Source organism: Heptranchias perlo, unplaced genomic scaffold (genome assembly GCF_035084215.1).
Source record: "Heptranchias perlo isolate sHepPer1 unplaced genomic scaffold, sHepPer1.hap1 HAP1_SCAFFOLD_180, whole genome shotgun sequence".
NCBI classification, from domain to species: domain Eukaryota; kingdom Metazoa; phylum Chordata; class Chondrichthyes; order Hexanchiformes; family Hexanchidae; genus Heptranchias; species Heptranchias perlo.
In genome coordinates, this window is record NW_027139077.1 from 151600 (window position 1) to 176932 (window position 25333).

The 25333-nt window shown below is 53.1% G+C and overlaps 1 protein-coding gene and 1 pseudogene across 3 annotated transcripts in view; one reads left to right on the plus strand and one right to left on the minus strand.

The window, feature by feature from the left end:
• Positions 1 to 25333, plus strand: part of LOC137309794 (E3 ubiquitin/ISG15 ligase TRIM25-like) — a 173333-nt pseudogene that overhangs the window by 87644 nt on the left and 60356 nt on the right.
• Positions 7502 to 25333, minus strand: part of LOC137309793 (netrin-G1-like) — a 41382-nt gene continuing 23550 nt past the window's right edge. Inside the window, exons 3-6 of one of the 3 annotated variants that reach the window (XM_067977825.1) lie at positions 20477 to 20649; positions 17715 to 17741; positions 10291 to 10425; positions 7502 to 7625 (exon numbers count right to left, since the gene is read on the minus strand). In XM_067977825.1, the coding sequence (XP_067833926.1) occupies positions 7600 to 7625; positions 10291 to 10425; positions 17715 to 17741; positions 20477 to 20649 (361 nt within the window). In that variant the 3' untranslated portion in view covers positions 7502 to 7599. Of the gene's footprint in view, positions 7626 to 8713; positions 8944 to 10290; positions 10426 to 17714; positions 17742 to 20476; positions 20650 to 25333 lie in introns of those variants that run through there. The other 2 variants (XM_067977826.1, XM_067977824.1) reach the window with 2 other exon arrangements.

A 25333-nucleotide genomic window follows, 5' to 3' on the forward strand; every position in this document is an offset into this window, starting at 1 on the left:
CTTCTTCGGAGGACGAACAGCATCACCAGCCTCGCCGGCCACGCCGCCCGCCCCTGCCACGTGGAGCTCCACAACACGGTGCTGTGGCACACCCACCTGCACAGCAGGAGGGAGGGCAACCGCAGAGAGAGATGCGTCGCAGGAGGCACTACCCTCGCCACAGGGTCTACAGACCGAGGCTCAGCTTCCTGGACCTCTCTGAGCAGCAGTGCATACGGAGGCTCAGAGTCAGTCGCCAGGTAGTCGCCGACATCTGCAGCCTCCTTAATGACGAGCTGCTCCCGGATGGACCAAGCAGCATCTTCTTACCTGTCGCCGTCAAAGTCACCACCGCCCTCAACTTCTTTGCCTCCGGATCCTTCCAGGGTGCCACGGGGGACATCACCGGGGTCTGTCAGTCGTCTGCACACAAGTGCATAAGGCAGGTTACCGACGGCTTGTTTCACAGGGCCATGCACTACATCAACTTCGCCATGGATGACCGCAGCCAGATGGAGAGGGCGGTTGGATTCCATGCTGTGACTGTCTTCCCACGGGTGCAGGGTGTAATCGACTGCACCCACATAGCAATACGGACACCTCCACACGAGCCAGGACTGTTCATCAACCGCAAGGGGTATCACTCCATGAACGCCCAGCTCATGTGTGACCACCGCCAGAGATTCCTACACGTGTGCGCCAGATACCCTGGCAGCTGCCACGATTCCTTCATCCTCAGGGAGTCCACCGTGCCGCCCCTCTTCCACGCTCCCAACACCGGCAACGGCTGGCTCCTCGGTGACAAGGGATATCCCCTGCACACGTGGTTTATGACACCTCTGAGGAGCCCCACCACCGAGCCACAGCGTCGATATACTGACAGCCACATTGCTACCAGGTGCCTTGATCGTTCTGGGGGAGCGCTCCAATATGCGCCACGCAGAGTGGGACGCATTGTGGTTGTCTGTTGTGCCCTGCACAACATGGCGCAACAGAGGGGGGTGCCGCTGGAAGAGGCCCTGCCCACATCCACCACCCATATTGACGACGATGAGGATGAGGAGGAGGAGGAGGAGGAACGACCCATGGGGCGAACACCAGCTCACCTGGCTGCTCGTCAGGCCAGGGAGGCACTGATATGTCAACGGTTCTCCTGATAGCAGACTGCCCGAAGCGTCCAGACCTCCCCACGTGGACAGAGGGGCGGCCATACCAGCCCCCTCCCCTGCCCCCTGCATGGAACAGTGGTGCAATTACTCCTGCACCCACCGTAGTGTGACCCAATGGGCGGGACCAGGCGTTCATCTGCATACTGAGCCCCACGAAAGGGACCTATTGCACAGGCCGGTCAAGAATGGACAAGACGTGGCAGTAGTGGTGAGAACTATGGGGTTTATTGGGTATGTGCACTAAACAATTATAAATTAAAACGTCACAGATAGTCATTCACCCTCGTGCATTCCCTTTGTGCTCACAACACCTTCGCCTTACGCTTCCGGGAACCCCTACGTGATGCTACCCCTGTGGCTCCAGCAGAGATAGTGGCAGGTTGCTCCTGTTGATGCCCTGACCGGGTAGATGCTTTGGGCCGACGCCCTCTGGGTTTCGGTGCCTGTGAGGGCCCCTCCAAAGACTGCTCCTCCTGCACCTGTGCAGGGGCAGACTCGGCCACCAGGAGAGGGGGCAGCATTGCGGGTACTGGTTGAGAGGGGGCAACGGGTGAGACGTGGGAGTGCTTTGAGTGGCGTCCTCACTTCCATGTCCCCGTTCACCATCATCCCTCTCGTAGCCCAGGCCCACATCACTCCTTCCACCATGCTGGACGGCAGTTTGGATGACGTGTGTAAGGCTTTGGAAGGCCACCTGTAGTGTATCTGTCAGCCTGTCTAAGGCGGCAGAATGTTGCTCACCTTGAATCCGAACGGCCGTTGTCAGGGCCTGGACGGGCTCAATGTTGAGCTGTGCGGAACGCTCGAGGGAGGCCAGCCTTTCCTCCATCGCAGACATTCCCGCACCTACCCATGACACTATCTCGCGGATACCCTCCTGTACTTGTGCCGCCATTCCCCTCATGCAGGAGTTGGACTCCTCCATCACCTGCGCGATTGTGGAGAGTGCGCGTGGCACCTGCTCCAGCACCTCAGCAATGTGCTCGTGCCCCTTAACGACTCTCCTTTTCACGGCTGGCCCCCAGGGTTCAGCATCTGGGTCCGGCTGAGCAGAGCCTGGAGAAGAGTGCTCCCACCGACGCGAACTCTCCACGGCTGCTCCTGCCACTAGGGTCTGCTCGTGCTCACATGTGCGTGGTGACTCACCATGTGCAAGCCCAACTAAGGGGGGACGGGGACCCACCGAGGTGTGTGTATCTGCGCTGGTGGATGCATGGCTCAGATGTGACGATGGACCCTCAGAGGCCGGCGGGTCCTCTGAGGAATCGCCCTCCAAGGTCACGGCGCTCGCAGACGGCCCTGCAAGAGAACAGAAGGCAATATTAGGCATCTGGACAGATGTTGCGGTGTGGCAGATGCCAAGTGATGCTAAGATCATTCGCTATCATGAGTGCTGAGTGTCAGCTTTCTGTCACCGGCCGTTTCTGCAACCCCAGCCTCGCCATCCGCCACGGACAGGCACTCCAGCGTGTGGCTGATCTCTAAAGCCTCCTGCTCCGCGTCCATGAGCAGCACCTTGTGTGGCGGGCCCCCTCTGGTCCGGGCCCTCTCCCGGGCGTTCTTGCATCTCTTCTCCTGTCAAGGCAAAACGCAGAGGCGTGATTGAGTACTGCTTGCATGGTGCGACACTGCAAGCATTGGTGTGGGTGGGTTGAGCGTGGGGAGATAGATGGGAGGGTGCGTGTGCCACATGGCCATGCCATTGTATGGGGATTGGGGTGTGTGGTAGTGTTCGAATGGGGACAGGGGCGGTGGGTACGTGCCAGCACGGTGAGGGGGATAGCTGAGTGGATGTGAGGGGTGATGCGAGAGCGTTGTGGTGGCAGTGCAGAAGGGGTTGTGTGGTGGTGGAAGACGGAGTGTGGGAGAATGCGTAAGTGTACTCACTTTGCCGGACCTAGTCAGGTCATTAAACCTCTTGCGGCACTGGATCCAGGTCCTGGTGATGTTCCCCCTGCTGCTCACCTCTGCTGCCACCTCCATCCATGCCTTCCTGGTGGTAGAGGGAGGGCACTTCCTGCCATCCAACGTCTCCCTCCTCCTCCTCACCCCATCCAGCAGCAGCTGGAGTGAGGAGTCTGAAAACCTTGGGGCGGCCTTCCCCCTGGGGTGCTCCATGTTGTCCACGTCGTTGGTTGCAGCAGGAGGAGCAGTGGTGGAGTCTCCCTTTAAATAGAGCCCCACCAGCGCTCAGACGTCACTGCGCATGCGCAGTCCACCGGCACGCAGCTGAGCAGCGGCAAACCCAGAGCCGGAGGGAAGTGGCTCCAATTAGGCCACAATTGTACGCGAATCACACTGATTTCACCGGGCGCGTTCCCCACGCGCCCGATAGCCCTCCCCCCCGCGCCGAGAACCCGCAGCCCTGCTAACATCGGGCCCTTGGTGTTCAGAGCGATCTGGGTGTCCTCGTACAAGAAACACACAAGTTAGCACACAGGAACAGCAGGCAATTAGGAAGGCAAATGGAATGTTGGCCTTTATTGCAAGAGGGTGGAGTATAAGAGTAAGGAAGTCTTACTACAATTATACAGGGCTTTGGTGAGACCTCACCTGGAATACCGTGTTCAGTTTTGGTCTCCTTATCTACGGAAGGATATACTTGCCTTTGAGGTTCACTAGATTCATTCCTGGAATGAGAGGGTTGTACTCTGAGGAGAGATTGAGTAGAATGGGCCGATACACTCTGGAGTTTAGAAGTGAGGTGATCTCATTGAAATATATAAGATTCTGAGGGGGCTTGTCAGGGTAGATGCTGAGAGGCTGTTTCCCCTGGCTGGAGAGTCTAGAACTAGGGGGCATAGTCTCAGGATAAGGGGTCGGCCATTTAAGACTGAGATGAGGACGAATTTCTTCACTCAGAGGGTTGTGAATCTTTGGAATTCCCTACCCCAGAGGGCTGTGGATGTTGAGTCGTTGAGTATATTCAAGGCTGAGATAGACAGATTTTTGGGTTCGAGGGGAATCAACGGCTCTGGGGATCGGGCAGGAAAGTGGAGTTGAGGTTGAAGATTTGCCGTGATTTTATTGAATTGCGGAGCAGGCTCGAGGGGCCCTGTGGCCTACTCCTGCTCCTATTTCTTATGTTCTTATCAGTGGGGCAAAGACCGATGAAGAAAAGCAAAGCAGCAGAGGCTACAAGTCTTCATAAACTCGACACGAAACATGTTCGACCATCACAGAGCTGCAAACCAACAAAGACAAAAGAATGTTGGACAACAAATCCAAAACAGAAGAATACAGTCAGAGGAAGTCATGGTCAAACTGTACAGGGCTCTGGTCAGACCCACCCCGAGTACTGTGTCCAGTTCTGGTCAGACCCACCCCGAGCACTGTGTCCAGTTCTGGTCAGACCCATTCCAGTACTGTGTCCAGTTCTGGTCAGACCCACCCCGAGCACTGTGTCCAGTTCTGGTCAGACCCACCCCGAGCACTGTGTCCAGTTCTGGTCAGACCCACCCCGAGCACTGTGTCCAGTTCTGGTCAGACCCACCCCGAGCACTGTGTCCAGTTCTGGTCAGACCCACTCCAGTACTGTGTCCAGTTCTGGTCAGACCCACCTCAAGTACACTGTCCAGTTCTGATCAGACTGCACCTCGAGTTCCATGTCCAATTCTAGTTATGGGAACATAGGAGCAGGAGGAGGCCATTCAGCCCCTCCAGCCTGTTCTACCATGCAATTAGATCATGGCTGATCTGTATCTTAACTCCACCTAACCCTTAATACCCTTACCTAACAAAAATCTATCAATCTCAATTTTCAAATTTTCAATTGACCCCCAGCCTCAACAGCTTTTTGGGGGAGAGAGTTCCAGATTTCCACTCCCCTTTGTGTGAAGAAATGCTTCCTGATTTCACCCCTGAACGACCGAGCTCTAATTTTAAGATTATTCCCCCTTGTTCTGGATTCTCCCACCAGATGAAATAGTTTCTTTGTATCTATCCTATCAAATCCTTTAATCATTTTAAATACTTCAATTAGATCACCCCTCAATTTTCGAGACTCAGGGAATATGAGCCTAGTGTGTGCAGCCTGGCCTCAGAATTTAACCTTTCCAGCCCCGATATAAGAACATAAGAACTAGGAGTAGGAGTCGGCCATACGGCCCCTCGAGCCTGCTCCGCCATTCAATCAGATCATGGCTGATCTTCTACCTCAACTCCACTTTCCCGCCCTAATAAGAACATTCTGGTGAATCTGCACTGCACCCCCTCCAGGGCCAATATATCCTTCCTGAGGTGCGGTGCCCAGAACTGAACCCAGTCTCCAGATGTGGTCTGACCAGAGCTCTGTACAGCTGGAACATCACTTCCTCCCCTTTGTATTCCAGCCCCCGAGATAAAGACGAACATTCCATTCGTCTTTTTAATTATTTTTTGTACCTGTCCACTGGCGTTTAGTGATTTCTGTACTTGGACCCCTAAATCTCTCGGCTCCTCCACAGTTCCCGGCTTCTCACCATTTAGAAAATACTCTGATCGATCTTTCTTCGGTCCAAAGTGAATGACCTCACACTTCCCCACATTGAACTCCATCTGCCCCAGTTTTGCCCACTCACTGAATCGACCAATGTCCCTTTGCAACTTTCTGCTCCCATCTACACTATTTACTGTGTCACCTAACTTAGTGTCGTCAGCAAACTGAGATACACGGGTCTCTATTCCTTCATCCAAGTCATTGATAAATATAAATTTAACCCTGACTGATTCTTTTTCCTGCCCCAGTTTAATGAGACCGAGACCATGTGGAGCCCACGGTCAACACATCAGACCAGTTACACTTTACCCACTAAACCATGGGCAGGGGGGCTTCAATAACTGATTGCTCGGTCTCTGAAAGGAACCAGGAATGCTCACTAATATTTCACCTTCAATTCCTTTAGTGTGAGTGTGTGTACACTGTTTCTCCGTTTTTAGATTAAAGACATTTCGACAAAATGGCATCTGTACTTTGAATAAAACAAATTGCTGGCAATAAACAGCAGAACTGACTCAGGATCCCACCCAAAACGTTGCCCCTCAGATGCTGCCTGACCGGTGCAGAGCTCAGTTGGTAACATGTTCTATTCTGGGACTAGAGAGTTGTGCGACTTGCTGGGGCTCGGGAGTTTGAGCTCATGATCCAAGCTGCCACTCCAGGGCAGTGCGGAGGGAGTGCTGCTTTGTCTGGATTCCCGGGCCTTTTCCTTCACACCTCGTGAGAGGAGGTGAGAAGGCCCCAAACAGCAGGTGAGAGCCTTTATCGCACAGCTTGTGGGCCCGGAGGAGCAGGAGTGCTTCCCCCAGGCCCAACAAGCTTCCCTGGGGCAACCCCTCCGCCCCATGATCTCTGACCCCCCGACACACAATCTCCAACCTGCCCCTACAATCTCAGACCCCCCCCCACGATCTCCGACCCCACCACGATCTCCGACCCCCCCCCGCCACGGTCGCCGATCCCCCCACAACGATCTCCGACCCCATCACCATCTGTGACCCCACCCACGATTTCCAACCCTACCACGATCTCTGACCCCTCACGATCTCTGACCCCCCCACGACCTGTGACCCCCCACGACCTGCGACCCCCCACAACCTGCGACCCCCCCCATGATCTGGGACCCCACCACGATCTCCGACCTCACCACGATCTCCGACATCCCCCACAATCTCTGACACCTCCCATGATGACCCCTGTACCCTGCGATTACTCCTGCCCGCTGGTGCCAACCCCCGATGACCCCTGATGACTATCGACCCTTCACCCCCGGTGAATTCCAGCCCCAATACCTCCCTCCCGCCCTCCGTCTAACACTCACCCCTCACATCATCTTCCTTGCTCTTCTCCCGTCCGACTGAGACCAGCCTGTCAATCCAGACGAACTTTTGGGCGCAAAAAAACCTAAAAGACGTCCTGACGTCAAAATCCTAAGGACGTCCGGGAAACCCGGACTCAGGGAATTCGCCCCCCGCCGACTTCACAGCTTGGAGTTAAAATTTCAGCCGGTGTCTTCGATCCCCGCCACAAACTCCGTTCCCATGCTACTGATTCCACCCCCTCCCCTCCTCCCTGGCCACTGTCCCCCTCCCCCTCCGCCGCCTGTCTGGGGTCACGGGGTCAGGTCACTCAATCTCCCAGAGTGCAATACGGCCCAATCTGTCGATGGCTCCCGTTCAACAGGCTCCTGGAATCGGGGAACCCAGGACCGGAACCGACCCGGGACACTCCCCCCCGAACCCCCTTCCTAACCCCCTTAACCCCTTCCCCTTCCCCTCAACCCACTCCCCTGCCCCTCAACCCCTTCCCCCTCCCCCCTCCCCCTCCCCCTCCCCACAGACACACAGTCAGGACCCAGATCAGGAGACCAGGACACTTTCTGCAGCAGCTTTTATTGTTGTCCAGAGTAAAGCATCAAATCCTTTCCTGGATCTTATGACACTTTCCAGAGCTGTAAACTCAGATTCTTTGATGTCAGCACGTTGCAGTTACAGAGAAATCTGCACAGGAAAATCATACAAATAAAATAAAACCGTCTCATTCCCCCCGTCGCTGGGAATTACACAGTGAGAGATATATTGAGAGATATATTCATCAACACAAACCGCGATTCATACAAAAACTACATGGAACATTGTGGGATTGCAAGAAAATAACTTCATCTTAATACAAAAGAATCGATAAACGCACTAACACTCTCCACTCACTGCTCAGGATTATTCCCCCATCGCTCTGATGCGCTCCAGGATTACACACAAGGGAGTGAGTGAGTGAGGAAAGAGTGAGTGACTGAGTGAGTGAGGGAGGGAGTGAGGGAGGGAAGGAGTGAGGGAAAGAGTGAGGGAGGGAGTGAAGGAGTGAGTGTGGAGAGTGAGGAGTGAGTGAATGAGTGAGGAGTGAGAGGGATGGAGGGAGTGAGTGAGTGAGGGGCAAGCAATTGATGAGTGAGTGGAGTGACTGAGGGAGTGAATGAATGAAGTGAGGGAGGGAGGGAGTGTGGATTGAGTGAGTGGAGGGACAGAGTGAGTGAGGAGTGAATGAGGGTGTGAGGGAGAGTGAGGAAGGGAGGGAGTGAGGGAGAGGGAGGGAGTGAGTGAGGGGCGAGCGAGCGAGGGCTGCACCAGAGCGGGGAACGGCGTCCTCTGAGCTCCACAAATTTTCTGCCGTGTTTCCTACATTCCAACAGTGACGACACTTCAAAAGTACTTCATTGGCTGTAAAGCTCTTTGGGACGTCCTGAGGTGGTGAAAGGCGCCATATAAATGCAAGTCTTTCTTTCTTTCTTCTTTCCCAAAGCTGGCCATCCGAGGCCAGGCTGGCGATTGGAGAATGAATATTAGCAGCTGCCTCCCTCCCTCTCTCCCTCCGGCGGGGGGTCTGAAAGTACAGTCCCCACTGACTGCCCATTCCTTCAGGGCTCGGAGATACAGTCGGGCTCGGTGGGTGGGTGGGTGGGCTCAGGCCTGGGTTACAGTTTGCCTTTCCCGGGCCGGAGGGCGGGGACCGTGTTTAACGGGGACGTAGTAAACGCTGGATTCTCCTCCGCTCTTTGCACCTTCCCGTGAGCGTCCGTGGCGCTGGAAGCGGGTCAGAGCGCCGGGCGTCCGTTAGCGGTGGTTAGCAGCGCAGTCAGTGACAGCAGCACCCGGTGTAAGGTGGGGTCCCGGGGGGATTGGGAGACACACCCTCCTGCTTCCTTCCCACACTGGCCTTTCTCACACAGGAGCCCGGTGTAGGGAGCGGGACAGCGACACCTCCCATTGTCCTCGCACACTCCTCCGTTCTGACACCGCGTCAGCAAGTTATCGCACACGCCGGCTGCAAGAGGTCAGAGAAAAGAAACGTCAGGTCACTGAAAATCTCCTGACCTCAGAGATTGTTTGAACTGTCACCGCTCCCAGTGTTTCACTTTTACACCAACATCTACTTGCATTTATATAGCGCCTTTAACGGAGTAAAACGGCCCAAGGTGCTTCACAGGAGCGTAAATCAGACCAAAATTAACACTGAACCACATAAGGAGACGACATTAGGACAGGTGACCAAAAGCTTGGTCAAGGAGGTGGATTTTAAGGAGCGTCTTAAAGGAGGAGAGAGAAGGGGAGAGGCGGAGAGGTTTAGGGAGGGAATTCCAGAGTTTGGGGTCCAGACAGCTGAAGGCACGGCCGCCAATGGTGGGGCGAAGGAAATGGGGGAAGTGCAAGAGGCCAGAATTGGGGGAGCACAGAGATCTCGGAGGGGTGTAGGGCTGAAGGAGGTTACAGAGATAGGGAGGGGCGAGGCAACGGAGGGATTTGAATGTGAGGATGTGAATCTTAAAATCGAGGCATTGCTGGACCGGGAGCCAATGTCGGTCAGTGAGCACAGGGCTGATGGGTGAATGGGACGAAATCGATGGTTAAATACTGAAGGAGAGATTGAGGGTTAAATTCTGTGCCCAATTATTGTGTCCAATTCTGGGCACCACACTTTAGGAAGGATGTCAAGGCCTTGGAGAGGGTGCAGAGGAGATTTACCCGAATGATACCAGGGATGAGGGACTTCAGTTATGTGGAGAGACTGGAGAAGCTGGGATTGTTCTCCTCAGAACAGAGAAGGTTAAGGGGAGATTTAATAGAGGTGTTCAAAATTATGAAGGGTTTTGATCGAGTAAATAAGGAGAAACTGTTTCCACTGGCAGGAGGGTCGGTAACCAGAGGACACAGATTTAAGGTAATTGGCAAAAGAACCAGAGGGGAGATGAGGAGAATTTTTTTTACACAGCGAGTTGTTCTGATCTGGAAGCAGATTCAATAATAACTTTCAAAAGGGAACTGGATAAATACTTGAAAAGGAAAAATTTGCAGGGCTATGGGGAAAGAGCAGGGGAGTGAGACTAATTGGATCGCTCTTTCAAAGAGCCAGCACTGACTGGATGGGCTGAATGGCCTCCTTGTGTGCTGTCTGATTCTATAAAATGCTCCTCACTGAACTCCAGTCCCTCCCTTTGCGAGGAGCTGTGCCACTAATTGTTTCTCAGGGTGATGGGGGAACCCAGGAGGGCTCCTTGTCTAAAAGCCTTTGTGTTTCCCCCCCTGGTATCTCTGCTCTCGGATCCACTGCTGACCCTGACACACAGGAGCCGGGCGGAGTGAGGGAGGGTCTGGTGCTGGAACGGTTACTTACCTCGGCAGCCCCTGTGCCAGTAATATCCGGGCAGGCACTTGTCACACTTGGGCCCTGCTGTCCCCTCCTTACAGTCACAATATCCCGTCTCATTACAGCGATCATGGAGTGAGCCATAGGGGTGACACTGACAGTCTGCAGAAACAAGACAACACACACACTGCACATGGCTGTTCCCAATAAAACCCATCGACACAACCTCAGGGACACAAATGACTCGGGCCCAGGACAGGGGACGAGCCGACTCTGGGGGGAAACAAGTCTCCAACAGTTTACAAACAGCGACAATCGTCCACACACTGATTGGACACGGCCCGTGTTCCACTCCTTGGGGCGACTGCACACAATTAACGCAGGTTAACAAGACCATAAAAAGCAAACCAAGCTCTGGGGTTCATTATTAGAGGGAGAGAATTCACAATCAGAGAGGTTATGTTAAACTTGTACAGAACCTTGGTTAGACCACACTTGGAGAACTGTGCACAGTTCTGGTCTCCATATTATAAAAAGGATATAGAGACACTGGAGAGGGTGCAAAAATTCATCAGGGTGATACCAGAACTGAGAGGTTATAAATATCAGGAAAGATTGAACAGGCTGGGGCTCTTTTCTCAAGAAAAGAGAAGACTGAGGGGTGACCTGATCGAGGTCTTCAAAATTATGACAGGGTTTGATAAGATAGACGGAGAGAAGATGTTTCCACTTGTGGGGGAGACCAAAACTAGGGGCCATAAATATAAGACTGTCATTAATAAATCCAATAGGGAATTCAGGAGAAACTTCTTGACCCAGAGAGTGGTGAGAATGTGGAACTCGCTCCCACAAGGAGTAGTTGAGGTGAATAGCATCAAGGGGAAGCTGGATAAACACATGAGGGAGAAAGGAATAGAAGGATATGCTGATAGGGTGAGATGAAGTAGGGAGGGAGGAGGCTCATGTGGAGCATAAATACCGACATAGACCAGTTGGGCCGAATGGCCTGTTTCTGTGCTGTACATTCTCTGTAATTCTATGTGTGGAGAATGGGAAGGAGATGAGGAAATGGAGAGAGAACATTGATGTTGGACAATGGGGGGAGGGTAACATTGAGCAGAGGCGAGTGATGCTGCTACGATGAAGGATGTTCGTTTGCCGAGAGTACAAACAACATACAAATTCCAGAAAAACAATGGAGACAGGGAAGCAATGATTATATCGTCACAACACAGGGCTTTCAATTTACCTCAGGGCCAGGCCTCATCGCGAGGGAAAGGTCGGACCGGGTCTGATCTCTGGGGAAAGGTCGGACCGGGTCTGATCTCCGGGGAAAGGTCGGACCGGGTCTGATCTCTGGGGAAAGGTCGGACCGGGTCTGATCTCTGGGGAAAGGGGAGCCGATTCCTTTTGCTCAGCCCTATCGAAGGTTCCTTTTTGTTTCTTTATCTTGTTTCGGGCTGAAATCTGAAGGGTGAAGGAAGGAGGCGAGAGTGGAGATTGTAACAGGAACTGACCTAGGCAAACGTTGTGATGGTCCAGCTCTGCTGACGGGTTTCGGTGATAGCCCAGTCGGCACAACTGGCAGTGTCGGCCTCTCGTGTTGTGCTTACAGCTCACGCAAATGGTGGTGGTGAGCAGCTCGATGTAACTGCACCGGTTCGAGTGGCCGAAACATTCACAGTCTTGCAAGGAAAAGACAGAAAGTGTAGACGGGACGTAGACAGGACGTAGACGGGTCGCAAACTGTGAGTGGGTCACATGCTGCAGGAATGAGAGGTGGAGAGGAAATGTCTGGAATGGGAGGGAGGGGAGACACTGAGACTTTTAGCAGTGAGGGGAGAACATCAGACTCCTGGCTCGATACGGTCACATTGAATCAGGCAGATGGCGATGGATGGGAACGTTCCAGGGTTTAAAGAGTCCGGTGGTGTGGCTCAGTGGGCAGCACTCTCACCGCGGAGTCAGAAGGTCATTGGTTCAAGCCCCACTCCAGAGACTTGAGCCCAAAATCCAGGCCAACACTCGGAGTGCTGTACTGTCGGAGGGTCAGTAATGAGGGAGTGCTGTACTGTCGGAGGGGTAGTAATGAGGGAGTGCTGTACTGTCGGAGGGTCAGTAATGAGGGAGTGCTGCACTGTCGGAGGGTCAGTAATGAGGGAGTGCTGTACTGTCGGAGGGTCAGTAATGAGGGAGTGCTGTACTGTCGGAGGGTCAGTAATGAGGGAGTGCTGCACTGTCGGAGGGTCAGTCATGAGGGAGTGCTGCACTGTGGGAGGGGCAGTAATGAGGGAGTGCTGCACTATCGGAGGGTCAGTAATGAGAGGGGGCAGTAATGAAGGCAGTGCTGTATTGTCGGAGGGGCAGTAATGAAGGAGTGTTGTACTGTCGGAGGGGCAGTCATGAGGGAGTGCTGCATTGTCGGAAGTCCTGTCTTTCGGATGAAACATTAAACCGAGGCCCCGTCCACCCTCTCAGGTGGACGTAAAAGATCTCATGGCAGTATTTCGAAGAGCAAGGTAGTTCTCACCGTTGTCCTGGCCAATATTTACCCCTCAATTCAACGTCACTAAAAAGAAATTATCTGCTCTTTATTTATTGCTGTTTGTGGGATCTTGCTGTGCGCAAATTGGCTGCCGCGTTTCCTACATTACAACAGTGACAACACTTCAAAAGTACTTCTTTGGTTGTAAAGCACATTGGCATGTCTTGAGATTGTGAAAGGCGCGATATAAATGCAAGTCTTTCTTCATCTTTCTGCTGTAAGCCAGTCGCATTGTTTGAGAGCTCCTCCTTTGCTTTGTGTTAGTGACCTCCAGTGATGAGATACTTGGCCGTGTCTGACCTTGCTTTGTGTTAGTGACCTCCAGTGATGAGATACTTGGCCGTGTCTGACCTTGCTTTGTGTTACTGACCTCTAGTGATGAGATACTTGGCTGTGTCTGACCTTGCTTTGTGTTAGTGACCCCTAGTGATGAGATACTTGGCCGTGTCTGACCTTGCTTTGTGTTACTGACCTCCAGTGATGAGATACTTGGCCGTGTCTGACCTTGCTTTGTGTTACTGACCTCTAGTGATGAGATACTTGGCCGTGTCTGACCTTGCTTTGTGTTAGTGACCCCTAGTGATGAGATACTTGGCCGTGTCTGACCTTGCTTTGGATGAGCTGCGTCAGCAATTATTACTCCCAGATGGAGAACAACGCGTGGTCTGAACAGAACATCTGTACTGTGCGCACAAACACATCGACTCGAGACTGCACGGGACAGCAAGTGGGTCCGAGAGACAAGCAACCAGACACTTCCATCAAAACCCAACAAATATTTCTGAAAATTGTCACAGATTTCAATCTGCTGCTTTCAGACAGATGTTTGTAATGATTTCAATCTGCTGGGGTGAGACAGATGTTTGTAATGATTTCAATCTGCTGGGTTCAACAGATGTTTGTAATGATTTCAATCTGCTGGGGTCAGACAGATGTTTGTAATGATTTCAATCTGCTGGGTTCAACAGATGTTTGTAATGATTTCAATCTGCTGGGGTCAGACAGATGGTTGTAATGATTTCAATCTGCTGGGGTCAGACAGATGGTTGTAATGATTTCAATCTGCTGGGGTCAGACAGATGTTTGTAATGATTTCAATCTGCTGGGGTCAGACAGATGTTTGTAATGATTTCAATCTGCTGGGGTCAGACAGATGTTTGTAATGATTTCAATCTGCTGGGGTCAGACGGATGTTTGTAATGATTTCAATCTGCTGGGGTCAGACAGATATTTGTAATGATTTCAATCTGCTGGGGTCAGACAGATGTTTGTAATGATTTCCTGCCAGAAGTAACTTTTCAGCTGATAGATTTTTTTAAAGATGATGTCAGCAGTGAAACCTCACTATCCACAGGATATTGGAACAGGAGGAGGCCATTCAGCCCCTCGAGCCTGTTACACAGGAACAGCAGGAGGCCATTCAGCCCCTCGAGCCTGTTACACAGGAACAGGAGGAGGCCATTCAGCCCTTCGAGCCTGTTACACAGGAACAGTAGGAGGCCATTCAGCCCCTTGAGCCTGTTCTGCTGTTCATATAAGGTCATGGCTGATCTGTACCTCAACTCCATTTACCCGCCTTTGCTCCGTATCCCTCGATACCCTCACCCAACAAAAATCTATCGATCTCAGTCTTGAAAGCTCCAATTGACCCCAAGCATCCACAGCCTTTTGGGGGAGAGAGTTCCAGATTTCCACTCCCCTTTGTGTGAAGAAATGCTTCCTGACATCACCCCTGAACGGCCGAGCTCTAATTTTAAGATTATTCCCCCTTGTTCTGGACTCTCCCACCAGAGGAAATAGTTTCTCTCTATCGACCCGAGCACATCGTTGAATCATTTCAAACACCTTGATCAGATCAACCCTCAATCTTCTAAACTCAGGGAATACAAGCCTGGTTTATGTAACCTGTCCTCTTAATTTAACCCTTTTAGCCCTGGTATCATTCTGGTGAATCTGCGCTGAACCCCCTCCAGGGCCAATATATCTAGTCCACATTGAACTCCATCTGCCTCAGTTTTGCCCACTCACTCAGTCTGTCCATGTCCCTTTGTACCTTCCTGCTCCCATCCCCACGACTGACTGTGTCTCCGAACTGAGTCTCACAAACTTCAATAAAAATAAACTCCTTCTTGCAGGGGTCAAGTTGCTCAGTTGAAAATATATTTTTTGCTGATGATTTTATTCAATCTGAACAAATGGTCACAGTTTCTGACCCTCGCCCACAGATAATAACAACAACCTGCATTTATATAGCGCCTTTAACATAGTAAAACGTCCCAAGGCCCTTCACAGGAGCGATTATCAAACAGAATTTAACACCAAGCCACATAAGGAGATATTAGGACAGGTCACCAAAAGTTTCATCAAAGAAGTGGGTTTTAAGGGACATTATAAAGGAGGAAAGAGAGGTGGAGAGGCGGAGAGATTTAGGGAGGGAATTCCAGAGCTTAGGGCCTCGGCAGCTGAAGGCACGGACGCCAATGGTGGAGCGAAGGAAATCGGGGATGTACAAGAGGCCAGAATTGGAGGAGCGCAGAGTTCTCAGAGGGTTGTAGAGCTGGAAGAGGTGACAGAGATCGGGAGGGGTGTAGTGGTTGGAGCTCGAAGCCGAGCGAACGCTAATTAGCTGGAATCTGGTCTGTGGAGCCGATGATTTAATGGGGGGAGGCCGGTGACAGGCTGTTATTATGGGATTTCAGTAATTCGAGTAGGTTGAGTGTTTGAAAGACAAACTGTGTAATCCAGTATCTGACTGAGTCTCCCTGTTATTATTCAGCGAGACTGAATCCAGTAACAACCACTTTCAGTCATTAAGGACAAAATAGATAATCATTGAAGACATTAGAACGAGTTTATCTTTAGTTAAGTTTGTGCCAGTGATGAAGGTTTTGATGGTCTGTTTTTACATGTTGGTTCTGGCTGTACCTGGGCAGGAAAGGGGCAGGTTTGGGTCCAAAGTGTAACGTTTCATAGAAACCCAGGGTGTCCCAGTCCCAGTCCCAGTCCCAGCATCACACATGTTCCTGTCCAGTATCGGACTGTGATACGGACACTCTGTCCCGGTCAGTACGGGGAGTTATGGACACTCTGTCCCGGTCAGTACGGGGAGTTATGGACACTCTGCTCCCGGTCAGTACGGGGAGTTATGGACACTCTGTCCCGGTCAGTACGGGGAGTTATGGACACTCTGTCCCGGTCAGTACGGGGAGTTATGGACACTCTGCTCCCGGTCAGTACGGGGAGTTATGGACACTCTGTCCCGGTCAGTACGGGGAGTTATGGACACTCTGTCCCGGTCAGTACGGGGAGTTATGGACACTCTGTCCCGGTCAGTACGGGGAGTTATGGACACTCTGTCCCGGTCAGTACGGGGAGTTATGGACACTCTGTCCCGGTCAGTACGGGGAGTTATGGACACTCTGTCCCGGTCAGTACGGGGAGTTATGGACACTCTCTCCCGGTCAGTACGGGGAGTTCTGGACACTCTCTCCCGGTCAGTACGGGGAGTTATGGACACTCTCTCCCGGTCAGTACGGGGAGTTATGGACACTCTGTCCCGGTCAGTACGGGGAGTTATGGACACTCTGTCCCGGTCAGTACGGGGAGTTATGGACACTCTGTCCCGGTCAGTACGGGGAGTTATGGACACTCTGTCCCGGTCAGTACGGGGAGTTATGGACACTCTGTCCCGGTCAGTACGGGGAGTTATGGACACTCTGTCCCGGTCAGTACGGGGAGTTATGGACACTCTGTCCCGGTCAGTACGGGGAGTTATGGACACTCTGTCCCGGTCAGTACGGGGAGTTATGGACACTCTGTCCCGGTCAGTACGGGGAGTTATGGACACTCTGTCCCGGTCAGTACGGGGAGTTATGGACACTCTGTCCCGGTCAGTACGGGGAGTTATGGACACTCTGTCCCGGTCAGTACGGGGAGTTATGGACACTCTGTCCCGGTCAGTACGGGGAGTTATGGACACTCTGTCCCGGTCAGTACGGGGAGTTATGGACACTCTCTCCCGGTCAGTACAGGGAGTTATGGACTCTCTGCTCCCGGTCAGTACAGGGAGTTATGGACACTCTGCTCCCGGTCAGTATGGGTGTTGGTTTGGGTGCTCAATGCAGCCGATGGTTTGGAATGACATGGACAGCATGCGAAGGGTTAAATAAACGGGAACGAGTTCATGCAAAATACGGGAAACGAAGGTGAAGAGATTGAGGCCGAGAGACACTCGTCCAGTTCCCATTTCTGTATCTGGGAGAACGGGATTACAACAGGTCCCGATTGATCTCGGTATCAGGAACCAGACAGCTTTCCACAAATACACTCAGTCCCTGTTCACACCTACACCTGTTCCACACTCAGTCCCTGTTCACACCTACACCTGTTCCACACTCAGTCCCTGTTCCCACCTACACCTGTTCCACACTCAGTCCCTGTTCACACCTACACCTGTTCCACACTCAGTCCCTGTTCCCACCTACACCTGTTCCACACTTAGTCCCTGTTCACACCTACACCTGTTCCACACTCACTCCCTGTTCACACCTGCACCTGTTCCACACTTCATCCCTGTTCACACCTACACCTGTTCCACACTTCGTCCCTGTTCACACCTACACCTGTTCCACACTTTGTCCCTGTTCACACCTACACCTGTTCCACACTCACTCCCTGTTCACACCTACACCTGTTCCACACTCACTCCCTGTTCACACCTACACCTGTTCCACACTCACTCCCTGTTCACACCTACACCTGTTCCACACTCACTCCCTGTTCACACCTACACCTGTTCCACGGTCAGTGAGACAAAAGGTGGGGGTCGAGGGGAAGGTTCGCTCCAGATACAGAAATGGGCTCTGGGTCAGCAGGTCACAGGTCAGAGAGCGTAGGTCCTACTTACGGTCACTGGTGACGGTGTTCGGGAGGCCTGGAGAGGGAAACGGAAACAAAAATCAGGGCCTGAGTTCAGGTGTTTGTGTCGAACACGGATTATAAAGTATTTTAGTGGAACAATGTGTCAGAACACAACGTAAACACATTACAGTGAAAGGAGACTTCTTCAGAGTGAAGGGAGGGGGAGGGGGAGGGGTATTGGAGGTGGAGTAGAGATTTGAGAGGGAGGGGAAAGGAGAGGGGAATGCAAAGGAGAGAGGGGGAGGAGGGGAGACGGGGAGGAGGTGGGGTGAAGAGGGAGGGGGGAATGGAGGTGGATTGGAGATTGGAAGAGGAGGGGAGGGGAGAGGAGAGAAATGGGAGGGGGATTGGATGGGTTGGGGGAGGAAGAAGGGTGGGTTGGGGGAGGGGTTGTCGGTTGGGGAGATGGTTTGAGGGGTTGGGATTGTCGGTTGGGGAGGGGGTTTGGGGGGGGAGGGGTTGTCAGCTGGGGAGGGGGTTTGGGGGGAGGGGTTGTCGGTTGGGGAGGGGGTTTGTGGGGGATGGATTGTCGGTTTGGGAGGGGGTTTGGGGGGAGGGGTTGTAGGTTGGGAAGGGGGGTTTGGGGGGAGGGGTTGTAGGTTGGGGAGGGGGTTGTCGGTTGGGGAGGGGGTTTGGGGGGAGGGGTTGTCGGTTGGGGAGGGGGTTTGGGGGGGAGGGGTTGTCGGTTGGGGAGGGGGTTTGGGGGGAGGGGTTGTCAGTTGGGGAGGGGGCTTGGGGGAGGGGTTGTCGGTTGGGGAGGGGGTTTGCGGGGGAGGGGTTGTCGGTTGGGGAGGGGGTTTGGGGGGAGGGGTTGTCGGTTAGGGAGGGGGTTTGGGGGGGAGGGGTTATCGGTTGGGGAGGGGGTTTGGGGGGAGGGGGTTTGGGGGGGAGGGGTTGTCGGTTGGGGAGGGTGTTTGGGGATAATCCAGGAGTCACAATCACAGACTGAGCCCCACCTTGAGGAATTGATGCTCCGCCCCTCCCCCCCGGATACTGAGAATCAGCGGCCAACACACGGCCCCTGGGGTCACTGGGTCACACGGCCCCCGGGGTCACATGGCCCCCTGGGGTCACGGGGTCACATGGCCCCCGGGGTCACCGGGTCACACGGCCCCCGGGGTCACCGGGTCACACGGCCCCCGGGGTCACCGGGTCACACGGCCCCCGGGGTCACGGGGTCACACGGCCCCCGGGGTCACGGGTTCACACGGCCCCCGGGGTCACAGGATCATGGGACTCAATCTCCCAGAGTGCAGTGCGGCCTGGGCTCTCGATGGGGCCGCCATCGCCGCCTCCGTTCAACCGGCTCCTGGAATCGGGGATCGACAGAGAAAGGGGCCGCGGGGGGAAATTCACACCCTCGGGGATCGACAGAGAAAGGGGCCGCGGGGGAAATTCACACCCTCGGGGATCGACAGAGAAAGGGGCCGGGGGGGAAATTCACACCCTGGGGATCGACAGAGAAAGGGGCCGCGGGGGAAATTCACACCCCGGGGATCGACAGAGAAAGGGGCCGCGGGGGAAATTCACACCCTGGGGATCGACAGAGAAAGGGGCCGCAGGGGAAATTCACACCCTCGGGGATCGACAGAGAAAGGGGCCGCGGGGGAAATTCACACCCTGGGGATCTACAGAGAAAGGGGCCGCGGGGGAAATTCACACCCTGGGGATCGACAGAGAAAGGGGCCGCGGGGGAAATTCACACCCTCGGGGATCGACAGAGAAAGGGGCCAGGGGGGAAATTCACACCCTGGGGATCGACAGAGAAAGGGGCCGCGGGGGAAATTCACACCATGGGGATCGACAGAGAAAGGGGCCAGGGGGGAAATTCACACCCTGGGGATCGACAGAGAAAGGGGCCAGGGGGGAAATTCACACCCTGGGGATCGACAGAGAAAGGGGCCGCGGGGGAAATTCACACCATGGGGATCGACAGAGAAAGGGGCCAGGGGGGAAATTCACACCCTGGGGATCGACAGAGAAAGGGGCCGCGGGGGAAATTCACACCCTGGGGATCGACAGAGAAAGGGGCCAGGGGGGAAATTCACACCCTGGGGATCGACAGAGAAAGGGGCTGCGGGGGAAATTCACACCCTGGGGATCGACAGAGAAAGGGGCCAGGGGGGAAATTCACACCCTGGGGATCGACAGAGAAAGGGGCCGCGGGGGAAATTCACACCATGGGGATCGACAGAGAAAGGGGCCGGGGGGGAAATTCACACCCTGGGGATCGACAGAGAAAGGGGCCAGGGGGGAAATTCACACCCTGGGGATCGACAGAGAAAGGGGCCGGGGGGGAAATTCACACCCCGGGGATCGACAGTGAAAGGGGCCGGGGGGGAAATTCACACCATGGGGATCGACTGAGAAAGGGGCCGCGGGGGAAATTCACACCCCGGGGATCGACAGTGAAAGGGGCCGGGGGGGAAATTCACACCCCGGGGATCGACAGAGAAAGGGGCTGGGGGGGAAATTCACACCCTGGGGACTGAGTATCGCCCCCTCCGGACCCCCTTCTCCTCCCCCTCGTGGTTCCCTCCCCCTGGAGTCAGTCCTTATTCCTGTTCTCTGTCTCTGTCCAATCTCCCGCTCTGAGTCTCTGTTTACACATTAATTCATTCACAAACATCCATTTGCTTCTATTTTGGAATCGGTGCATTGCCGGGAGTTGGAATTAGAATGAAATCTGAACCGAAACCCAAGGTGCCGCCGGTATCAGGCGGGGCCAGAGAAGCCCTCGTTACTCACAGATATTGGCCGTCCCTTTGGGGATCGGGAGGTACGAGCCGGCTCTCCACGGCCGGCCTTGAAAGCCTTTCTTGCATCTCCCGCAGTCCGGCCCCGTCGTGTTGTGCTCACACTCGCAACTCAGCTTCCCCTTCTCCAGGACACAGTTGTTGGCGTGAAGATTGCACTTACACCTGGCAAAAAAACAAGGGGACAAGCTGGTTTAAAATGACCCCGAGCAGCTCCGTTACACACCGGACTCTCTGCTCCGGGGCTCAGCTCTCCCTTTACCAGCTTCGGTTCCTGGTGTCTCCATCACAGGAAGGTCCTGGATCCCAGTTCAAGGTCATTGCAGAATTTTAAACTGATGCAAACCCCTTCCTGCAGAACATGGGCAGCCTGTGATCCCCTCACACAGTCTCCCCTTTCCCCAAACTGGACCCAGTGACAAGATCTCAGGCCCGAACTGCACAGGACGACAAACCCAGTACAGAGTGATTCCCAGCACGGGGCAGTTCCCAGCACGGGGCAGTTCCCAGCACAGGACTATTTCCAGCACAGGACTATTTCCAGCACAGGGCAGTTCCCAGCACAGGGCAGTTCCCAGCACAGGGCAGTTCCCAGCACAGGGCAGTTCCCAGCACAGGGCAGTTCCCAGCACAGGACAATTCCCAGCACAGGACAATTCCCAGCACAGGGCAATTCCCAGCACAGAGCAATTCCCAGCACAGGGCAATTCCCAGCACAGGGCAATTCCCAGCACAGGGCAATTCCCAGCACAGGGCAATTCCCAGCACAGGGCAATTCCCACTGACTGGAGCAGCAGAGACCAGGAACATGGGTCAACCCTAAAAAGAGAAAGAACTCCCATTTCTACAGAGCCTTTCGCCACCTCAGGACGTCCCAAAGTGCTTTACAGCCAATTAAGTAAATTTGAAGTGTAGTCACTGTTGTAATGTAGGAAACACAGCAGCCAATTTACGCACAGCAAGATCCCACAAACAGCAATGTGATATTGAGATCTCGCCTCTGAGTCAGAAGGTCATAAGTTCAAGCCCCGCTCCAGAGACTTGAGCAAATAATCCAGGCCGGCACTCCCCGGTGTCAGTATTATGGGAATGCTGCACTGTCAGAGGGTCAGTACTGAGGGAGTGCTGTACTGTCGGAGGGTCAGTACTGAGGGAGCGCTGCACTGTCGGAGGGTCAGTACTGAGGGAGCGCTGCACTGTCGGAGGGTCAGTACTGAGGGAGCGCTGCACTGTCGGAGGGTCAGTACTGAGGGAGCGCTGCACTGTCGGAGGGTCAGTACTGAGGGAGCGCTGCACTGTCGGAGGGTCAGTACTGAGGGAGCGCTGCACTGTCGGAGGGTCAGTACTGAGGGAGCGCTGCACTGTCGGAGGGTCAGTACTGAGGGAGCGCTGCACTGTCGGAGGGTCAGTACTGAGGGAGCGCTGCACTGTCGGAGGGTCAGTACTGATGGAGCGCTGCACTGTCGGAGGGTCAGTACTGAGGGAGTGCTGCACTGTCGGAGGGTCAGTACTGAGGGAGTGCTGCACTGTCGGAGGGTCAGTACTGAGGGAGTGCTGCACTGTCGGAGGGTCAGTACTGAGGGAGTGCTGCACTGTCGGAGATGCTGTCTTTTGGAAGAGATGTTAACCCGAGGTGGGGGTAAAAGATCCTCGGGTCTTGAGGGAAGTGGCAGTGGGGATTGTGGATGCTTTGGTAATAATTTTCCAAAATTCTCTGGACTCGACAAAGGTCCCAGCAGATTGGAAAAATGAAAATGTAACACCCTTATTTAAAAAGGTAGTAGACAGAAGGCTGGAAATTATAGACCAGTTAGCCTAACATCTGTGGTGGGTAAAATTTTGGAGTCTATTATTAAGGAGACAGTAGCAGAACATTTGGACAAACATAATTTAATAGGACAAAGTCAGCATGGCTTTACGAAGGGGAAGTCATGTCTGACAAATCTGCTTGAGTTCTTTGAGGACATAATGTACAGGGTGGATAAAGGGGAACCAGTGGACGTAGTGTATTTAGACTTCCAGAAGGCATTCGACAAGGTGCCACATAAAAGATTATTGCTCAAGATAAAGAATCACTGGATTGGGGGTAATATTCTGGCATGGGTGAAGGATTGGTTATCTAACAGGAAGCAGAGAGTTGGGATAAATGGTTCATTCTCGGACTGGCAACCAGTAACCAGTGGTGTTCCACAGGGGTCGGTGCTGGGTCCCCAACTCTTTACAATCTATATTAACGATTTGGAGGAGGGGACCGAGTGCAACATATCGAAGTTTGCAGATGATACAAAGATGGGAGGGAAAGTAGAGAGTGAGGAGGACATAAAAAACCTGCAAGGGGATATAGACAGGCTGGGTGAGTGGGCGGAGATTTGGCAGATGCAATACAATATTGGAAAATGTGAGGTTATGCACTTTGGCAGGAAAAACCAGAGAGCAAGTTATTTTCTTGATGGCAAGAGACTGGAAAGTACTGCAGTACAAAGGGATCTGGGGGTCCAAGTGCAAGAAAATCAAAAGGTTAGTATGCAGGTGCAGCAGGTGATCAAGAAGGCCAACGGAATGTTGGCGTTTATCGCTAGGGGGATAGAATATAAAAACAGGGAGGTATTGCTGCAGTTATATAAGGTATTGGTGAGACCGCACCTGGAATACTGCATACAGTTTTGGTGTCCATACTTAAGAAAAGACATACTTGCTCTCGAGGCAGTACAAAGAAGGTTCACTCGGTTAATCCCGGGGATGAGGAGAGGTTGAGTAAATTGGGACTCTACTCATTGGAGTTCAGAAGAATGAGAGGCGATCTTATTGAAACATATAAGATTGTGAAGGGGCTTGATCGGGTGGATGCTGTAAGGGTGTTCCCAAGGATGGGTGAAACTAGAACTAGGGGGCATAATCTTAGAATAAGGGGCTGCTCTTTCAAAACTGAGATGAGGAGAAACTTCTTCACTCAGAGGGTGGTGGGTCTGTGGAATTTGCTGCCCCAGGAAGCTGTGGAAGCTACATCATTGAACAAATTCAAAGCAGAAATAGACAGTTTCCTAGAAGTGAAGGGAATTAGGGGTTACGGGGAGCGGGCAGGAAATTGGACATGAATTTAGATTTGAGGTTAGGATCAGATCAGCCATGATCTTATTAAATGGCGGAGCAGGCTCGAGGGGCCGATTGGCCTACTCCTGCTCCTATTTCTTTTGTTATGTTCTTATGTTCTTATCCCACAGCCATTATTTCAAAGAAGAGTGGGGGAGTTCTCCCCGGAGTCCTGACCAATGTTTATCCACCAACCAACATCATGAAACAGATTATTTGGTCATTATCACATTGAAGAGGGTTTAGTCGCTGTGATGGGAGTTTACAGTTTCTGGGGAAGGTCGGTCTGGGATCACCTCCTTGTGAAATATATATTTTAATGTTCTAAAGGACACAATCGCATCGCTGACATTAACAGTGAGTGTGATGAAGATTTCCCTTTAGTAAATACGATGTGGAAAGGCCCAGTGTGTTGTGAGGGTTTCTGTGTTGTAAAGTGTGAGATCGCTGGTCTCGGGGATTCTGTGCTAACAGCATCGGGCCGCTGTTTAACTCACTGGGAAGGTGAAGCTTCAAAATCTGCAGATTGGTCCTCACACATTCAGCACATTTGCTGTTCTCGGCACTTTTTGCTGAACTAAGCAGAAACCCAGACAGTTCCTTGGAGGCAAATTAACCTCAGCGTAAACATTTTCCTGTTCCTGTTCTCGAATTAGTGTCTGAAGATTCTCCTGGACTAAAAGCTCGAGTGAGTCTCCCAGATGCTGAGTGCAGAATTTCTCATCTACAGGCTGCCCCCCGGTGACATCATCTGAAAACACAACGTCAGGTTCCACATGTACACTGACGACACCCAGCTCTACCTCACCCCCACCTCTCTCGACCCCTCCACTCTCTCTGATTTGTCACGCTGCTTTTCCAACAGCCAGTACTGGAGGAGCACAAATTTCCTCCAATTAAATATTGGGAAGACCGAAGCCATTGTCTTCAGTCCCCGCCTCAAACTCCGTTCCCCAGACACCGACTCCATCCCTCTCCCCGGCCACAGTCTGAGGCGAACTCTGCTGCCCGTATCCTAACTCTCACCAAGTCCCGTTCTCCCATCACCCCTGTGCTCGCTGACCTACATTGGCAACGCCTCGATTTTAAAATTCTCATCCTTGTGTTCAAATCCCTCCATGGCCTCGCCCCTCCCTATCTCTGTAACCTCCTCCAGCCCGACAACCCTCCGAGATCTCTCCAATTCTGGCCTCTTACGCATCCCCAATTTTAATCGCTCCACCAATGGCAGCCGTGCCTTCAGCTGTCTAGGCCCGAAGGTCTGGAAATCCCTCCCGAAACCTCGCGACCTCTCCACCTCTCTCTCCTTCTTTAAGACGCTCCTTAAAACCTCCCTCTTTGACCGAGCTTTTGCTCACCTGTCCCTATATTTCCAGATGTGGCTCAGTGTCAAATTTTGTTTGATAATCGCTCCTGTGAAGCGCCTTGGGATGATTTACTACGTTAAAGGGGCTATATAAATGCAAGTTGTTGTTCTTATTGATGATAGTATTCCCTCCAGATGTTAGCCCTGATAGAATGCCCTCCAGATGTCAATTGATAGTATATCCTAGATGTTTGCCCTGATGGACCATCCCCCAGATGTTTGCCCTGATGGACCGTCCCCCAGATGTTTGCCCTGATGGACCGTCCCCCAGATGTTTGCCCTGATGGACCGTCCCCCAGATGTTTGCCCTGATGGACCGTCCCCCAGATGTTTGCCCTGATGGACCGTCCCCCAGATGTTTGCCCTGATGGACCGTCCCCCAGATGTTTGCCC